The 19,002-nt window shown below is 44.8% G+C and overlaps 1 protein-coding gene across 2 annotated transcripts in view; it reads left to right on the forward strand.

Moving 5' to 3' along the window:
- Window positions 1–19,002, forward strand: part of LOC144937012 (follicle-stimulating hormone receptor-like) — a 45,623-nt gene that overhangs the window by 13,490 nt on the left and 13,131 nt on the right. For both annotated transcript variants that reach the window (XM_078864250.1, XM_078864249.1), the window contains exon 2: window positions 16,893–16,964. In XM_078864250.1, the coding sequence (XP_078720376.1) occupies window positions 16,893–16,964 (72 nt within the window). The remainder of the gene's footprint in view (window positions 1–16,892; window positions 16,965–19,002) is intronic.

Raw genomic sequence — 19,002 nt, forward strand, 5'->3', positions numbered from 1 at the left:
AGCATATGCATGTTCCACTTACACACTGTTCATATTGTAAAAAGGATCTGGCCAAAGAACCCAAGGCAGCAGCTGTTACGAATAGAGAATGTAGGTTTAAGAAAGAGTGCGTGTATCGGTGTACAGCTGTACCCAATTGGGTCAATGCAAGGGTTTTTTTCTGTCATCTACAAACTATGGCCAATGCGGCAGCCCATGACAGATTGGTAATAGCAAAGGTTACGCAAATTCATAAACCAAAGAGGAGCAACATCCTCTAATTATAACCAACCTCCCTGATGCGTTGGATGGAAGAAATGTCACTCCACTGATGAGCCCCAGAAGGGCAAAACCTGGCCAAAGGTGTGCACGTATGAACAAATTCTGTTCAGCATAGGTCTGGAAAGTTGATAGGCCAAGATGTTTAGATACAGAGCACTTTTAATGCTTAGAGTGCTGGACTTGCAACCCGGGGAGTCTGCGGTTCAACCTCTCGGTGTGAGAATCGAACCAAAAAGGTGCAGGTTACTTAAATATCCTCACCTCCTGTCAAATCCAACAGCATAAATGGGTACACCACAGTTAGTCAATCGGCAGCTTGCGTGTGGTGGGGTAAAGTGTGGGTACTTCCACCTCTTTCAAGACATTTGGCTCGTGTGGAAGAGTAGGCCAAACACCAGAGGTGGGACAAAGTCATTGTTATGCAAGTCCAAGTCGAGTCGCAAGTCATCAAATTCATGACTCGAGTCTGACTCGAGTCCAAGTCACATGACTCGAGTCCACATCTCATAGGTGGGACAAAGTCATTGTTATGCAAGTCCAAGTCGAGTCGCAAGTCATCAAATTCATGACTCGAGTCTGACTCGAGTCCAAGTCACATGACTCGAGTCCACATCTCAGAGGTGGGACAAAGTCATTGTTATGCAAGTCCAAGTCGAGTCGCAAGTCATCAAATTCATGACTCGAGTCTGACTCGAGTCCAAGTCACATGACTCGAGTCCACATCTCATAGGTGGGACAAAGTCATTGTTATGCAAGTCCAAGTCGAGTCGCAAGTCATCAAATTCATGACTCGAGTCTGACTCGAGTCCAAGTCACATGACTCGAGTCCACACCTCTGATAAATACCCTCTTGGGGAGGCCCTTACACCAGTAGGATTGTGAGCAAGACATTGCAATCCTGTAACTTTACCTTTTTATTGCCCAGAATACCCCACCACAGCACTTGTCAAGACATCACATTGATGCATTAATTGACGACCTTAATTTATTTAGTCAGATCCATTCATAGGTAATTGATGTTTGTTCAATATTAGGCTGTTAAACTATGGCGATTGATTGGGAGGTAGGGTGGGGCTTAAACAAATTGTTACTGCAAAGTTGGTAAAGGGCATACAAAGATGGAGAGAGTTGATTTTGCCTCTCTCATGCTGCCAAGGGGGGAATTTACTGATTTTCAGATTAATCTGAAAAACAGGCCTCAATACAAAATTTCAGATGACCTGGCAACATTTTTTATCGGATAGATCCGAAAATATGGTACCACGGGAATTGACGTCACTTCTATGATGTCACATCCGCATTTTTCCCGCCAAGAGTGGTGTCACGTGGAATCTGAAATGACCATTACAAATTCCCAAATCCAACATCTTTAAACCTCACTCACTCGTCAGAGTGAGGGTGTCAATTGTCACTGACAACGAGTACAATGTCACGTTCCCATGGCCACTTCAGAATCAGAATCTTCGTTTATCCTGGAGGAATCCCATTAGCTACAAAGCTCCTTTTCACAGATGTCCAGTCGGGGCGGGTCAGAAAGTTATAACAAGAAACAATAAAAACAACCCACATAATTGGAGTGCAAAGTGGAGAAAAAGTAAGCAAGTCACTAAAAACAAATAAAAATAGTATATAAGTACAGATTGCATGAGTACATAAATTACCACCAATTTTTCAACACTCAATGCAAGGATGGGCAGGGCAACAAAACAACAAAAACAGTTCCAGACCACACCGAGACAACACGCAGTCCCTCAATAAAATTGCTCGTTAGAAATTGAACTATCGACACATAGGCAAGGATCAAAGTTACAAATCACATTGGCAAATGTGCCTGTATCCAGTGATATCTGTACATTTAATAATTCTGATATTAAGGAAGGAAACAAGGTTGTGGCAAAACTTTGGTGTTACAACAACTATAGATTGCCTTTCATCACGGTTAAAATACATCTCCGATTAGCACGTTTGGCTACGTACGGTGCAAATGAAGTTGGACGTCTTAGGTTTCATGGGGTTGACAATGGGATTCACGAATTTGCTATTTTTTGCACAGATTTGCCAATACGGATTTTATGAATGAACAGGGCCCAATGTAGATTTATTCTTGCGTCACGTGATGTGAGATTGCATTTTAAGTGGCGGTCACAATGTTGGGTCCTGAATGGTAGGTACATCCAATGCAAATTGAAGCGCAGCATTATGAAGGGGGTTTGGTCTGTTTAGTGTTTCGTTCGTAGCCGATCTGTAAGCAGCGTCACAGTAGTCAAAAAGTGGTAGAATGATAGCTTCAACAATTTGCAGGTGTAATAGAATTGGAAAACAGTGTTTATTTCTGTATGAAACCCTAATTTATATTCAATGAAGTCGAAATCGTGTTGGAGATTCTGTTTTACTTCGTTTGGAGATTTATCCGATCATGGTAATGACAGTGTCATCAGCACTTTGAAGTGGGCCAGCGGGTTTGTGAACATGGCACTTGGCCCAGCGGTCTGGACTATTCCTTGGCTGCATGGAGCCAGCTTACCCTCTTTCATGAGCGTATCAGCCCTCTCAGCTCCTGAACATCTCCACGACACAACTGTGACATCACTGTGTCAGCACAGAAGACGGCCACTTCACACACTTGAGTCTCCATCTAAATGGAAATGCGCACTATCAATTAGGTTTATATTTTTGGAAACAGCCATACCAGTCATCTCAGAGGGCTGTTTATTTTTTAATTAAACGTACACATGTTTTCTACATGAGACCGTATTTCAAAGGCTGTCGTGGGTGAGAAAAAAAAATGACTATGCATGCATAAACAAATGAGTTCACAAGTGCAGTCAAATTTACAATAAGATGAATCGCCATTGGGAACGCAATTTGAATCCAGCAATACATTTCTCACTTCATACCAGTCTATATAAACGTGATGCTTGGGTCGGGATTTATAAAAAAAAATGTATCGTGTGTTTCTCTGTTTGCCTGTAAACATTTGTGTAGGTTCTTGGTTTACAAAGGCATTACACATGAAAGTGATTCCCAGCTCATATATAGCATCGAAGCGGTGCTCATAATCTGTTACAGCCCTGATGCAGTGGTGAAAAAATGTACGTTCATATGGCAAGGAAGAATGTATCCATAGGACAACCACTGTTGACATCCCCACAAAGTGGTACTTACTTTATCGACCCCAGTGGGATGATGGATTTACAGTGTGCTGTGCAATGCTGCATATATAAAACAGAAATTTAAACATTAAACAACTCTGGTCCATACGAAACTTAATTAGCCTACATTTGTGCTTTTTTAATTACACATGACTCAGCAAATTATTATGTATTTGAAATCATGTATTGGTTATATGTATTGGAAATAATGTATTGGTTTTGTCTGTATCTTTATTCTTCAATGTTGACATATCAAATACATTGCTTATCCCACAAGCTACACGCTTCAGTGTAAAAGTCTGGTTCAAATTCCTCTGCAATGTGTTTTCGGGTTGTACTGCGTTGCTGATAACACATTCCTGCGGAGGGAGCTGGTAGGAACGTTGGGTTGCTCGGTCAATGGCCAGGGTCAACGGTGGCGTGGTATATTCCGCAAATATGCCCGACTGTGAGGGCGGGCACAAGCCGGTGTGAGTAGGTTAAACGTTGAGTTTCATAAGGGCACCACAGGGTGACCAACCCCTCCCCTCCCACCCCCCACCCAGCCCCTCCCTGCACGACGGACACAATAATCCCCTGTGGGCTGGTGTAACCAGGAGGTTCCTACCAGTAAAATGCCCAACGTTTCACTCCACCTGCCTGGAGCTTCTTGAGGAATGGAACAATACATGGCACTACCTGAAAACGCACCGGAGAGCTACGAATCACAACCACGAAGTCGTTCAAAAGTTTGAAGCATTTTTTTTGAGCAAATCTTTTGAGGACGTCACCTTTCTTTCCGAAAATGACAGAGCACCCGCGTTTGCCAATTGAAATATATTCGTATAATTTGTATGCTTGTTCACCCCTCAGACATCCTCACTGAGTCTCATGACAACTTTCCCAGGAGGGTCCTGCGAGGGGATGACGATTGCTGCACAGGTTGTAGTTGAGTGATTTTGTGGGTCATTTTTTTTCTTCCAATTTTGTGAAGCAGATGGTTGCGTATTTGTCTTACGGTTGATACGCCCACGGTGTTATAATCAGGGCTGCCGCTGGATTCACACCGTTCAACCTCTGGAAAAAAACAACGAACGTGTTACCCCGCTGGGCCACGCCACCGTCCCGCATAAGCCATTGCACGAGCGTGGCTCTTCATATCATTCCCCTCCCAACATTGAATTAGCACAAAATCCCCCAAATTACCCCCGCCACACAACATCGCTGACATTTTAACCTGACTGACAATATCGCTTACTCCCAATTTGCACACGGGGTCAAAACTAAGCGCGAATTTGCATAACAATAATCCGAGTCATATGAACAATTAATGTTTGCACGTCTATTAACATACGGAGGACCAATGCTGCATCGGTTTGCACGCTGCGTTTTGAACGCAGTGACCTGGGTGTAATTATTGGACGCGGTTAACATCAGCGTCGAGCGATATCTGAACCGTTCCTGGCCAACATCCTCATGCCCACCCATTTCACCAGCCCACGCTGACTAGCGTGCTGAATTACGGTTGAGCAACCTGCATAACCGACATGGTGTCAAGAGGCCATCATCCAACAATAGATTTAAAACAGCTGTAATTCATTACTATGCTTACCATATAGTGGAGATACACCCCAAACCACCCAACTCTCACTAAACCTCTGATTAGCACGCTTGGCTGCGTATGGTACGAAAGAAGTTCAACATACAGTACATACGTACATAAACACAGGGACTGGCCATTTCCATTTCATGTAGTTGTTCAATGGCTTCCTCTTCGGATAACCTACATGTGTCCGTTCTCCCTCTCGTAACTGTGAGGTTTCTCCGGAACATGCGTGTGCCATGTGTCGCATGCACCTCTTACGTGCATCGACAAACCTTGTGGAGGTCATGTCGGCCATCCCCAACCGCCAAGCGAGCATGCTGGACTTCCTAATTAAGGGTCTGATTCCAATTAACCCAGAAACTCTCTGACCCCTTGGGCGAGGGGGGGGGCAATAGTTGTTTGTAGTTGGGCAGTGTTGAGGTTTGTGGAGGGGGGGGGGATAAAATGGGTAGTAGAATTCCAGCGACTGCTGGACAAAGCGAAGAATCGGATTTCACAAAATATATGGTCATTTCCTGAGCAGACGATGTTCAGCAATTCAGAGAATGGCCAGTCAGCCGCAGCAGATAGGGTTACTGCTACCTGTCCAGGTTAATATGTCACAGCCAGGACCTACAATTTAGAAAAAAATGCGAGGAATGAGTTGGAACAAAACTGTGCATGTATTTTGGCGACCATTAAAGGCGAAACTATCGACCGGTGATGATCTGCAATCTACAGTTTGACATTTACGTTGAATTTAATGTTTTTTTATGCGTATTGTACATCACGCGGTATATTACTGGGAAAACTTTGTACAGAAAAGCAACACCAACTTAAAGAGTTTTTTTTAAATATATATAAACAATGATGATACTGCTTTGGCAGTGGTGCACAAGTAAAAGTATCAAAGATCCATCTCGTTTGTAAATAACACTCCCATGAAGGGAAATATATATATACCGAGAAAGGCAACGTTTAAGGCAATAACCCTTCTTCATAGCTGCTTCTTCTTCATAGTAGAGGTGTTCTCTGTTTTTAAGATGGGCATTGCCTAAAATGTCACCAATTTATACTTGTTCCTTTTTGTGCAGCGTTTTTGAAGAACATGTTTAGTTTTATTGTAAAGTTTTCTACAAACATTTTACTTGTTAGGGTTTTACTTAAATGATGTAAAAAATGTCTACATCTGTAGTTGTGGCTGGCAATGTGGTTCTGAAGCTGTATTACAAATGTATTTTTGTAACAGCTGGCTTGACTCCAAACACTGACCACTACTTCAATGCATTTCCAAATACTTTATTTCCAAACTTTTATTTTTTAAAGCGTTGGCGTTTTTTTGATGAGGGGAAAAAAATAAGTTGAAAAGAAAAATGCACACTTCATTTTTGTACCGCCGAATGTTTGCTTGGCTGTTGGTAATTTTTTTGGTATTTTTGTGACTGTTGAAAATAATGAGGGCCCGCGGTTGGTAGGAGTGACTTCAGGCTTCGTGAGGAGTGCGTTGAGTAGGCCTCACCCAGGCTGATGTTCTTAACTTAAATAACGACACACAATGCCAGTGATATGTGTACATTTAATCACTCTGTATATTGTTACAATAGAGGTTTTGCTACGTGCAACAAACAGGCTTTTAAGTTAAGCTCTTAATATTGATACATAATGTATATATGAAAGGAAATGCGTACTGTTTGCATTTGCGGTCATATGCTGCATTCACGAAAGCCTGATGTTAGGCTGGCATGGGCGTGAATGCTGATGGTTGCTCAGGTCTTGTGTGCTTTAGGTCAACTGTCGGTTTAATGAAATGCAGTGCCGCATAGAACATTGGGCAAATGTTATTTTGGCATTCGATAATAAAAAAAAACAACAGCATATCGTTGTGCCTGAATGTGAACGTTTTCAATTGGTGCATATGGCCATAAAATGCGTGTGGTTTTGGAAACATGGACAACGTGACAAGAAAGGGGCAAAAGCATGGATTGCACACACATCGAAGCATGGAGACATCCACACTTGGAATTGTAGCGAAAGACCGAAAGAGAAAATGCATGGACCAGAGAGTAAATGCAAATTAGACACATAATATTGGCCGCAAAGTAGCACAAGTGGCCTTGGGCACAATGTATATTTAGAAGGAACAATGGCGCATGTACGCACTGGTCGCAGAACGGCAGCAAGGCGAGGGGACACACATGAGAGGGAGCACACGTGAGAGGAATTGGAGCAGTGGAGTCGGTGAACCCCTATGAATGTATGTATGTTGAACCTCTTTCGCACCGTACGTAGCCAACCTTGCTAATCCGTAGGAATGAGATGGATCTTGGAATCGTGGGACCATGAAAAGGGGTGACAACTTGAGGAAGCCTTTATCCAGCGATGGATACATCACGACTAATTATGATAGATTTTTCTTTTACACTGTGAATCATTGATTATAGTTCCTATTCTTTTATTGGTAATGTATGTCATTAGACCCATGTGATGACAAGCTGTCTACGTTATAGCTTCGCTCAAGAAGAGCTTTAGAGGCAGCATGTTATATTTGAAAATAATAAAACATATTTTCCTTTACAATAAAACACCCCACGCTTTTAATACTCACAAACTGAACACACGTGCAGATTTTAAGCACATTCCAAGCTCTTTTTTTTCTCCCCACAAAATAATTGTTTTGATAGTGAGGCTTACTGGTAACATGCCGTTATGCCCCGAGAGGAAAGGTTTCAATAAGTTCACTTCGGAAACATGGAACATCGTGGCAAGCGTGAACAACGCATGGATTACACGATGACGTTGACAGAATGAGTAATGCATGGATAAGAGAAGATAAAATGCAAATCAGAGACATCAGATTTAGCACAATTCTGGCTGTCGACTGATGATGCTGGTTGTAATTCATGGCGAAACGTCATACTCGAATTGTAAATGTTGTGGGTTTACTCTCCAGCACACCGGTGTGCTGTACTAGTCACGAATTCGCATGTTTCGTTTACGTGACAAACCTTACTCATTGACTGTCGGGTGGTGGCGGGTTTAACGACACATTTATATTCACGCGATATAAAAGACTCGTTGGGTTTGGGCAGAGTCTATTACTAGAACAATGAAAGACTAAATGAGGAACACATGGATCATTAACAACGACTTAATTGTATGTTGAAACAACAACAACAAATCGGGACATCAATTGAATGGATGATGACCGGTGGGGGAGACTGGTGACGGAGTGGCAGCTAAAGGAGGAATTAAAAAACTCCTGGGAGGACAAGCGCCACGGAGATGGAGCAAATGAGATCAGTTCCCGTGCAGGAGTAAAAATGATTGTGGCATCGTAGGTTTAATGGGGAATGGTCACAGCAAAGCTGAGGCCTTCATTCAGAAGTGGATAGGTCATTTTGATATTGATATGGTTTTAATATCCAAACACTCATCGAACTACTTGTGTAAAGTAGGAGAGGTTTTACTATGAATCCAACAAGTATTGTTAAAATCCAATTTCATGCACTCCGAGTATCGTCAAATGAAACTGATTTCCTGCTCAGCTGAGGAGTGAGCCATTGGTGCTCATTTTCTGATTACAGCCCTGAGCTAGCGGTGGAAATTCCACGTTCCCAAGGTGGAGGAGCTCCTATCGACGGGACAGTCACTATCGACTTCTCCACAAATGGATAGTCTGTTCTCCTAGAACACGTGTTTTCAAAACGCCTATTGGATACAACGTGATGAATGTATTAGGAAACATTTTTTATAACGCGGATGTCCATTGGAACACATTCCTGCGGAGGGAGCTGGTAGGAACGTTGGGTTGCTCGGTCAATGGCCAGGGTCAACGGCGGCGTGGTGTATTTCGCAAATATGCCCGACTGTGAGGGCGGGCACAAGCCGGCGTGAGTAGGTTAAACGTTGAGTTTTATAAGGGCACCACGGGGTGACCAGCCCCTCCCCACCCAGCCCCACCCCTCCCACCCCCACCCAACGATTGTTGGTGCTCAATGCATCCCTATTATCTGCATATTTTTCACACGTAAAAAAAATGAGTGATCCAGACGTTGCAGAAAATGCATCATCTTATCCGTATTTAATCTCAAAAGTAATAGGAGTCACATTCGGCATCTCCCACATCAGTGCAGATGATTATGGGAGTCTGACTGTCTGCGAAGGCATTTTTTCGGAGGAGAAATTGGCAGAGCCCTATAACGGCGATGGAATCACGACGCACAAGTGCGACGTTTGGCCCACGCGTCAGAGGCACCGAAAGAGAAATTGTCAGAGTGATCTGGTGCCCAAGTGCTAACCTGATCCTCAAACACTGAAGGGTATGGGGGTTACGGCTGGCGGATGCACGTGGGGGGTGATGGGAGGGGGTCCAGAGGTGGAGGGTCACAGGGAGTGATGAGCGGAAATCATTTAGGATATTAGGTCAGGTTCAATGACCTGATCAGCATCAGCCTCTCACCGGATCGCTGCTACGGGCAGTGCAGTGGGAAACCCGCTGCCATCAAATAACAACGTACGCACACATACAAAGACAAAGATTCCCCGTATAGCCTTAAAAGACTGCTGGGGCAAGTGCTGTTAGCGAGCACCTATGAAGGCCGGCACGGGTCGCAAGGGGGTGGATGGCCAGCATCACGCCCGGCCGATCTTTTCCACCACACAAGGTACTCATTTGAGGCTGAGTCGACCCAGGGGAGGAGGCCCAGAACCAGTTCAGATAATCGTCACTGGTATTGGCCATGAGCGGGAATCGAACTCGGGTGTCCAGGTTCGTTGAGCAGCGCGCTAACTGCTACACTACCGCTCCCCACGTATGCGCACACTGACACACACACACTTGTCAGCTTGCTCAGAGTGTAAGCACAACATTATAATGCTCCTACTTGTCTGTTCCGTACTGTTGGTCATTAATGTTTTTATTTAAATATATATACAAGTAGACCCATGTGTGTGTGTTTCCAATATTTTAAATAGAAGCCCAGATGGAGTCGTTCATTGCCGTGATATTTTGTGCATATGCAGCTTCTGATGTACATGCTATTCGCTTAGTTTAGTAAATACAGTAAGCAGCGTCGTTGCGACGTACCCTTTAGAATGTTACATATATTATTAGACCTCCTTTGCCAGTACCAAAATATAATAATAGGGTTTTCCCGTTTTGTATTGTGGTTAATGCAAACATGAATCCTTGTAAAAAGGTTTCAGTTTTGTTGCCGGGAAAAAGGGGAAAAACCCAATGTTACATATGTTGTTGAATGGACACCATTGGATTGTAACACGTAAAAATGTTTGCACTGATTGCAGATGAAGTTTAATTTTGATGTGCACATATGCAATATCTGCCCATCGCTTCTTTGATGCGTCCTTAAGTGCATCTGCAAAGAAAGGAACGCGTGTGCAGAACGTATCACGAGTTTCATAAGTTAATGAGCACTGCACATGCATGAAAATAAATGTTTAGAGGGTCAATTCCTATACTGGAACCCAAAGTGATGTGACGACTGTTCCTTTTGCTTGTGCGTAAGTGTCCGTTGCCGTTTTGCTGCTGTGTACCAGCTGTCCCGTGCGTTTTCGGGTTATCCCGCGCGTTGTTCGGCACGATGTCCGACGTTTTGCTGCACTTCCTGGAGAGCTTCCTGAAGGGTTTCTGACGAAGCTCCCAGCAACGGGGAACAAAAACGTCGGATATTTTGCCAAACAGCAAACCCGACATCAACGTCACTATGCAGCATAATAACAAGGGCACTTGTTGAAGACAGACCGGGATCACAAGGCAATGAAAGAGAGGTGAGTTGAGGATCAGGTTGGAGTGCTTTAAAAATATATAATTTGAAAGTGAAGAGCAGCATGCATTTTGCCTTATGGAGGAAATATTTGTTTTGGATAAGTGCATATGTCTACATAGGCCGGGTTCATCCTGAAAGAAATAATTGAGGCTTTTCAGGGTATATAAGCGAACTAACAATCATATCAAATAAAAGGTGGATAAGTGTATTTGTATATTGATTGGTGATAAGTTTGCATTGCTGAACAATTAGTATGACGATCTGTGAGTTCGGGGGGGGGGGGGGTCTGGGAAACTACCTCAGTGATATTCCGTGATCAAGATATTTCCCCTAAATTTCAACGTCACCGTGGTCTGACGAGACCGTGTTCCCAACTCCAGTACAGTGTACTTTGAGTTGAGCCCCAGTTCGAATTGCAAAACAACGCTAGTCAATTGTAGCAAAGGGGACACTGAAATGACAACAACAACCACAAGAAAAATGGAGCAAGGTGATAGATCACGCACAAGAAGCGTGGAGAGATTACACGCTTGGAATTACCCCGAAAGATGCACCACCTTCGAAAGATCCGCAAAAAAAAGCCTGTTTTCTTGGTAGTCAAGGTTACTGCTTCAATCGCATGACCTCCCCTGAACCTCCGGCTTTCATGTTAAAGGTAAGTGCTCTTCTTCGACACCTCAGCTTGCTCTCGGAAACGATTGTCGACAGGTATCGGCAAACGGCGTTAATGAACGCGGCTCCGTTCAACGAATGTGTTTTTTCACCGTCGCTTTGAAAATAGGACCCGCGTCCCGTTGTGTGCAAAGAACATTTCTGCTGGATTTTGTCTTCAATCGCCGGATCTGTTGAGGTGTAACGATGCTTCGCTAGGCAAATGATATAATCATTATTCACTGCTGTTCTCTAGCTGTCACATTGTTTTTTTTTCTTAAACAGATTATGAGTCTCTTTTCGACATCGCAATACAGTCGTCCAAAATTATTAATCTTAGATGAGAGCCTGCCTTTTAACTTTCGGTTAGTATGTCCTCAGAAGTCACAAAGCCCTCTAAGTGGGTCGGCATCTCATTGCTCGTTGTTCTGAAGCAGTGCATTTTGTAGGAATGGTCAAATTGCATTGACTCTACCGAGATCAGACCTCAGCCCACTTTTCCTTATTTTGTACTACCATCACCGATTAGTGGCAAATTTCTGCCGCATAAAACCAAGGCAGACATCGCAGAGAGCATGTTATGGAGTGCACACTTGGGCAGACATTAAGGTTAACCATGTTAATAATTTGACAGAAGATTGTTGTACAAAACTAGCCATCAAACAAACATTAAAAGTAAGGACAGTTATAATATTTGGACTTGAGCCTGCAATTGTTTTTCTTCCACTTGGCAAACAATTCCCACCCTCAAAATACATATTTCATGATAAAGGCCTATAGCCTAGGCTATAGGCTGAGCACGGACAAAGCAAATAAAACCCATTACATATTTGTTATAAAATACTAAATTGTTTATTGTATTCATTTGTTGGAAGCTGCATTCGAGTGGTTTTCATGATTCTCATTATCCCAACCGAGAATGAGATTCTGCCGACCTAGTGGAGTCGCCACTGGGATGTAAGGCTCTCAATGGTGGATTCCAGCAGCTACGTGTGTCTGTAGCCTTGGTGAAACACGTGTCTGCTCCCTACATTCTGGCTCGGCATGGGCCCTCTCTTCTTGCCCGAATGAATGCCACATCAGAATTCCAGTTGGAATCGGGCCAAATTCACGTTGTGGGCATCACCGGGGTTAAATTTCCCACACTAACACAGCCACCTCGCTCGCCGAGCTCGACGATGCTTCTCTGCGATCTTACATTAACATGTTAATCTCTCACATTAACATAGCCACCTCCACCCACACGTGGAGGCCGTTCTCCTATCTTACATTAATATGCTAATCTCTCACATTAACATAGCCGCCTCCACACGATCGTCGTGGAGGTCGCCCTCCGATCTTACATTAACATGCTAATTTCTAACATTAACATCATTAGCCCCACCCACTTCGTTTATGCCTCTTGGGCTACACCCATTTTAAACCTTGAAAACAGTCTGCCTCAGCAGCTTTCCCCCTCTTTTTGCCTCCTGATGACGATCGCTTGTGTTGTGATCGAAACGTCGTAGTTTTTTTTTCTTTGAACCTATCGACGTGACTTCTGCAGTCACGAAAGCTTGAAGTCAAGATTCTGATTCCAGTTTGGGAGCAGCAGATTTTCAAAACAATAAACACATTGGAGTGTTTTAACCTGTTCTGTTTAACATTTTCTCTTCACCTCTGCTGTTGTAGTCATCAAATGAAATGTGACATCAGAAGTACAAATTGCATTGGAGGTGGGTGAGTGACCTCCCAATTGGCCACAAAGTGATGATTGAGTAATGGGCTTCGGCATATCCCACGGGCTCATTGATCAAAGTGCTCGAATGGATTTCATACCATCCTTGTCACTTAAAGATTTTCTTATTTTGCTACAATTGGAGCCCCTGCTTTTGAGACAGCTATCAAGTGAACCGTTTTTGGTCTGTGTGCACTTGTGTATTGGTTTCCGTCACGATGGTTTTACTTATGTAGTGTGATGGACGGAGGCACACACTGGAGTTGGATGCAATACGTTTATTTAACAACTCCCCAACAGGGTAACTCACTATACGTACACTGGTTCTACTGCTAAGTGAATACTACACAGTTAACTATGTGAGCAGCGGATTAACTACATGAATGGGTCAGTCAGCCTACACGTTGCCTGACCCATGATGCCGAGCGAAGACCGAAGACCCGGAGATGACGAGACGCAGCAGCAAAGGTTGATTCCACCGACGAGCCTCGATTGCTTACGGGGCTTCCCCTTAACCCCCACCCCCCGAGCGCGGCCTTGCTCCGCCTTCGGCCACGCCCCCTTCTGGATCTTGCCAGAAGGCTCTCGGCTCCCCGTCACGTGTCCCTCGAGCCCCCTTCAGCCCCCTTGCTACTCTGTCTCGGTCACGTGCCCTCTTGGGTTCACACGGAGTAGCACGTTCTCACTTGCTCCCCTCCAACCCCCACCAGAACCATGCCCCCTATGGCCAGCTTCCATGTCTGGTGGCGGGGAGGACTCCCGACGTGCATTTACCCTCCTACGACAGTAGCTAGCGCTAAGCGCCATAGTGACACCCATAACGTCACTACACTTATATAATCGCTGAGCCCAGGATACAGAGATGAAACCGCTGGTCATGTGTCACAGACTTATGTAGAAACAACCGAATAGCACGATTGCTACAGATGAAAACAGATGAAGCCATTTACTGAAACAGCATTTTTTTTATTCCAGGTATCAGACATTTGAGCTTATTCAGAGGAAGAGGGCAGCAGGGTGGCATGGGGGTAACAGGTGTGCCTCGCGGCTAGAAGGCCCTGGGTTCGATTACTGACCCAGGCACCTTCCTGCATGGAGTCTATATATTCTCCCCACTCCTGTTATGCATGTGTTTTCTCCCATAGTTGAAACAAAAAGAACATACAATACAGTTCTGAGGGAAAAAAGACAACTTCAATGATATTCCGTGATCAAGATATTTCCCCTATATATTTCAAAGTCACCGTGAACTGATACCACGTTCCCAACCCCAGTTAACTGGATTGTACTTTGAGTTGGTCCCAGTTTTAATTGCAGAACGCGAATTGATTTAAGTGTAATGTGAGGGTATACCTGGGTGATTGAATGGTCACAACTCGTTTATAATGATTGGCTCTACCGGTCCAGGTCCATAGCCAATGGGGAGAGGTGTAGGGGCGTGGCCCTGACGTAATGGGAAGGTGACACCTGGAAGGAGATGATTGGCCCTGCTGGCTTTAGCCACAGCCAATGGGGGGATGAGTTAGGGGCGTGGTCCTGGGACCGTAGGATGGAATCTGGAAGATTCCAGGGAGGTTACCCAGGACTGGCTGAAAGGCACCACGTGACCCAGGGATTAAAAGGGGTGGAGACGGGCAACACGTGGTCAGAACTGGAACGAACGAAGGTAGAAGCCACGCAGGAGCGGGGGTCCAGAGCCTGCCACGTGGCAGAGCCAGTCTCTCTCTCTCAGCGTGAAGGAGTTAGATAGCAGAAGAGTCCATATGATGAGAGTTGTGAAAGAAAGATAATAAACAAACCTGATTCAGAAGTTGCTTCCACGACCTTTATTACATAAGCAAAGTGACGTTTCCGTGATTTATCCGAGTTTGCCGAGTTATTGCGCAAGTTCGACAGAATACAATTTTCAGCCTCAGATGTTAATCACCTCGCCTGGTATACAGGAGGTCATGGGGTTGATCCCCGACCCTGACGCCTGTACATTTGGAATTTGCATATATTCCCCGTGGTCACGTGGATTTTTCTCAGGGTCCTCATTTTTTTCCCCTCCACATTTAGAAACACGCGTTAAGAGTATTTTGCTGCTTTGAATTTCGACATGATAAGCCACTGCATTGAGCTATTGATTGTGGCCAGGTCGCTTCCAAAAAAGGGCTTATATAGCTTGGTAGGCCTTACCTGGTACAATAAAAAAAAGTGTAATAGTTTTAAACTAAACTATTACACTTTTTTTTTAAATGTTCCCACGGCCCACAACATTACTGACCATAATACATTTGAACTTCTGCTCATTCCGAACTGCGATGAAGAGAATTCAGGCCAGGCCCATGAAAGTGAAACTGGCCTGTTGAATTCTTGCCTCCAGCCCGTGATGACAGCCAAGTTTATGGAAAACGTAGAAACGGTGCCTGAGAGGGGGAGGGGCGGGAGGCAGTTATGGGTGTGAGATGTTGCTTGTGTGACCTTGTTAAGGCTCCTTGTGGAGCTCACTTTCCACCGGCTGTGGCAAAAAGCGGCGGATCGGCTGCGAGTCTCACGACCGCTTTGCAAGTGCTCGCTGCTTCAGAAAGCTTTTCATGTCATGTTTATTATACTGTTTACACTGAACACAGCAGATGACTAAACTCCATAACGTTCATTCAGATCTTCGAGTTACGAGCCTCAAGGGCCTACAGTCGGGCTAAATTATTGTGCTTCGCAATGGACGACGGAAACCATAACTGTTTTCTTTACTGAAGTTATGGAATGCTGAACAGGCACAACTGAAACTGTTCACGTTCAAAGGCATTTACGCAACCTCATGAAATACAGCGAACTTTTTTCATTTTCTAAATGTTACACAGGAACGGCTTGTTTTATTTCGGACGTTTCAGCAACATTTCCAAACTGAAAAGACGTAACCTCGTCAAAAGTGTGCCCATTACCTACGTGGCAGTGACCGGTAACCACCTCAAGTTGCATAACTCTGGGAGAGTGGCAATTGCGTTCTGCTTCATGCGTTGCCATATATATCGCGAAGTAAGGTAAAGGTGCAGCCCTGCGGTCGCTCTCGCCACGGATGATGAAAAACGCCTCCACTAGAGGGAGCTCTAGAAAGCCCCTGTATTGGGTGCATTGTTTGGACAATTCTGCCAGGCTCGCCAGACATTGGAAGGGGGTGGGAGTAAGCCACAGCTTGCTCCACCACCACCACCACACGCAACATGCCAGTTGGATAATTGTGGTGAACCCACTGAAACTGCTGTGGGGTGCGGGGGGGGGGGAGTTTAAGAAACTTGCACCATTGTTTCAACTGCCGCGCCGGGTGGTCGAACTTAACTGATGACATGTACGTTGATGAACTTATTTCGCACCGTACGTAGCTAACCGTGATAATCGGAGATGCGGGAAAACGACAACAAAAGTTCAGTGACTGCACGATGTTTGTGTATGTATGCATGTATATTGAACTTCATTCACACTGTGCATAAGCCAACCGTGCTGATCAGAGGAGCAGATGAAGGGCAACAAATGAAACACAATAAGCAGCTCCAAAGAAAATGCTTAAATCTAGTCTTAAAAGTGCATCGCTGATGTTGGCCGTGAGCGAGAATCGAACTTGAGTGCATGACATCTCATCACCACGCCAGCATTCCTGTGCCTTGTATTCAAGTATTTAACCTGCTGCCCGTATTATTATTTAATTTTGTCAATATTTATTTTCCAGTGATTGTTGCAAATGTGCTCCCCCCGCCCCCCCCCCCCCTCTGTGCTGGACACAGAAGGTTCATGGACACGATGATAGAAGAAATTCCGGGGGGTGCCTTCAGTGACCTCCCCAACATTACAAAAATGTGAGTGCACATTTTTCATCGTCCTGCGACTTGCGTTTACAGCCCGTGCTGCATCCAAACATTGGCTCACTCCGGCTCGGTGGTGTCTGTAATAGTGTAGGGGTGTTACGGGAGGGAAACGGACAAGTACACAGGGGTGTCTACATCCACGTCCGCAAACGGTTACCACCCTGGGGGGCTGTGGGGGGATGCTGTGATCCCACACAGCCCCACCCCTCGGTGGCAAATTGGTATAAAAGGAGGGGAGCGAGAGGGCTCGGGGAACAGTGTCGGGGAGCTAACGAGTGAAGAACCAGCGAAGACTGAAGACCGGCAGATAGGCCCTGGAACTCCTCTGACTCGCCGTCCTTCTCAGGACCAAGCAGGGCAAGCCAGTGGCGCGGCCCCAGAGCCTCAGAGCCGATGTTCTTCTAAGAGCCGGGTCTGTCTGGCTGGGTGTCGTGACCTGTGCCTTGACCAGGGCCGGGTCAGATAGCCTCCCCTAGCACCCTTAACGGAGGACCTGGGGCCAGACTAGTTAGGCAGATAGCCTAGGGGTGTATCCCAGTCCAGTACGGGTGAAAGGGGCCATTACCCCTTCGAGTGTTGTATACGTTGCCCTGTGCTGTGTGAAGTTATAATACATAGTGTGCCTCGACTACGCCATCTCTGTCGCTTGTGAACCCACTACAAGAGGATTGCTGTGATATAAAGTTCATGGTACCATACGATAGCAAATCTCACAATACCACAACAACAATATCAGTTTCCCCTAACACTTGGAATTGTATTTTGTTTCTATCGCATTGTTTTTGTGTTTTAATATACTTCCAGTATGAATTTATTTTACTTAAAAGTTTTCAATTGCAGTTTATTCAACAAAAGCTGCCTATAAGTCTTCTAATCATTGCAACTTTACTCTGCATAATGCCTTCAATGCACATCAATCTACAGTGATTACAATGCCGTCGGTTACGCAAGAAGTATGTTAGTAATTACATTTTACTTAGGAAGTTCTGACAATTACTCAGGAAAATATTTAGCAATAGCTTTTGTATGTATATTGGACTTCTTTCGCACCATATGTAGCCAATTGTGCTAATCGGAGGTGTGGGTGGAGAACAACAATGGGAATGAAATATTTTAGATGAATGTGACTAAGATAATGATGTTTTTTTTCTTACAATTACTCGCCTTTTGCCCGTCCAAGGACGGGTGTATTGCAGCCAATCTGAAACTTGCAAGCAAAAAGCAGACCGCGACGTGATATTCATTGCATCAATTCGTGTGCAATTTGTAAGGGCGCGGTGACACAGACCTATTTCATTTAAAGGTTATAATCCCTTGTTCATCACGACGTCCTTTTTACTTCAATGTCTCAACAGCGTTACGGAGATCGCGTGACGTGAGAGTTCTGCCTTTGTAGTGAAGGTTGTGAGTTGACGCCGAGGAGGGGGGAGGAGGCGCCTCGGCCCCCCATGTGGAGTGACGTCACCCGCTAATTATTATGAATGGGGGGGGGTGTCCATTTGGAGGACGTCACCTTATAATGAATATTAATGAGGGGGGCAGTTCGATGTGGAGTGACGTCACCTGTTCATGATTATTAATGAGGGGGGAGGGTGCTCCATGTAAAGTGACGTCACCTGCTCATGATTATTAATGAACGGAGGGTGCTCCATGTGGGGTGACGTCACTTGCGCATGATTATTAGTGAGGGGGGGAGTACTCCATATTGAGTGACGTCACCCACTCATGATTATTGATGAGGAGGGGTGGGGGGGTGTCCATTTGGAGGACGTCACTTGCTCATGAATATTAATGAGGGGGCTGGTCGATGTGGAGTGACGTCACGAGCGTTAAGGACAGACATTCCTGGGTGATTTTAGTAGGTATTCTGGGTCTTATATTTTCTATATTACTTCCCACCCCCCATTATCTTCCTTACAATGTAATTTTTTCTCCATTGTTGAAAGTGGGGACATCCACATACGATCCTTCATGAGTGATTAGAATCTGCTTGCTTGGAATCAGTGTCACCTTTACTACCAACTGGAAT

Source organism: Lampetra fluviatilis, chromosome 18 (assembly GCF_964198595.1).
Source record: "Lampetra fluviatilis chromosome 18, kcLamFluv1.1, whole genome shotgun sequence".
NCBI lineage: Eukaryota > Metazoa > Chordata > Hyperoartia > Petromyzontiformes > Petromyzontidae > Lampetra > Lampetra fluviatilis.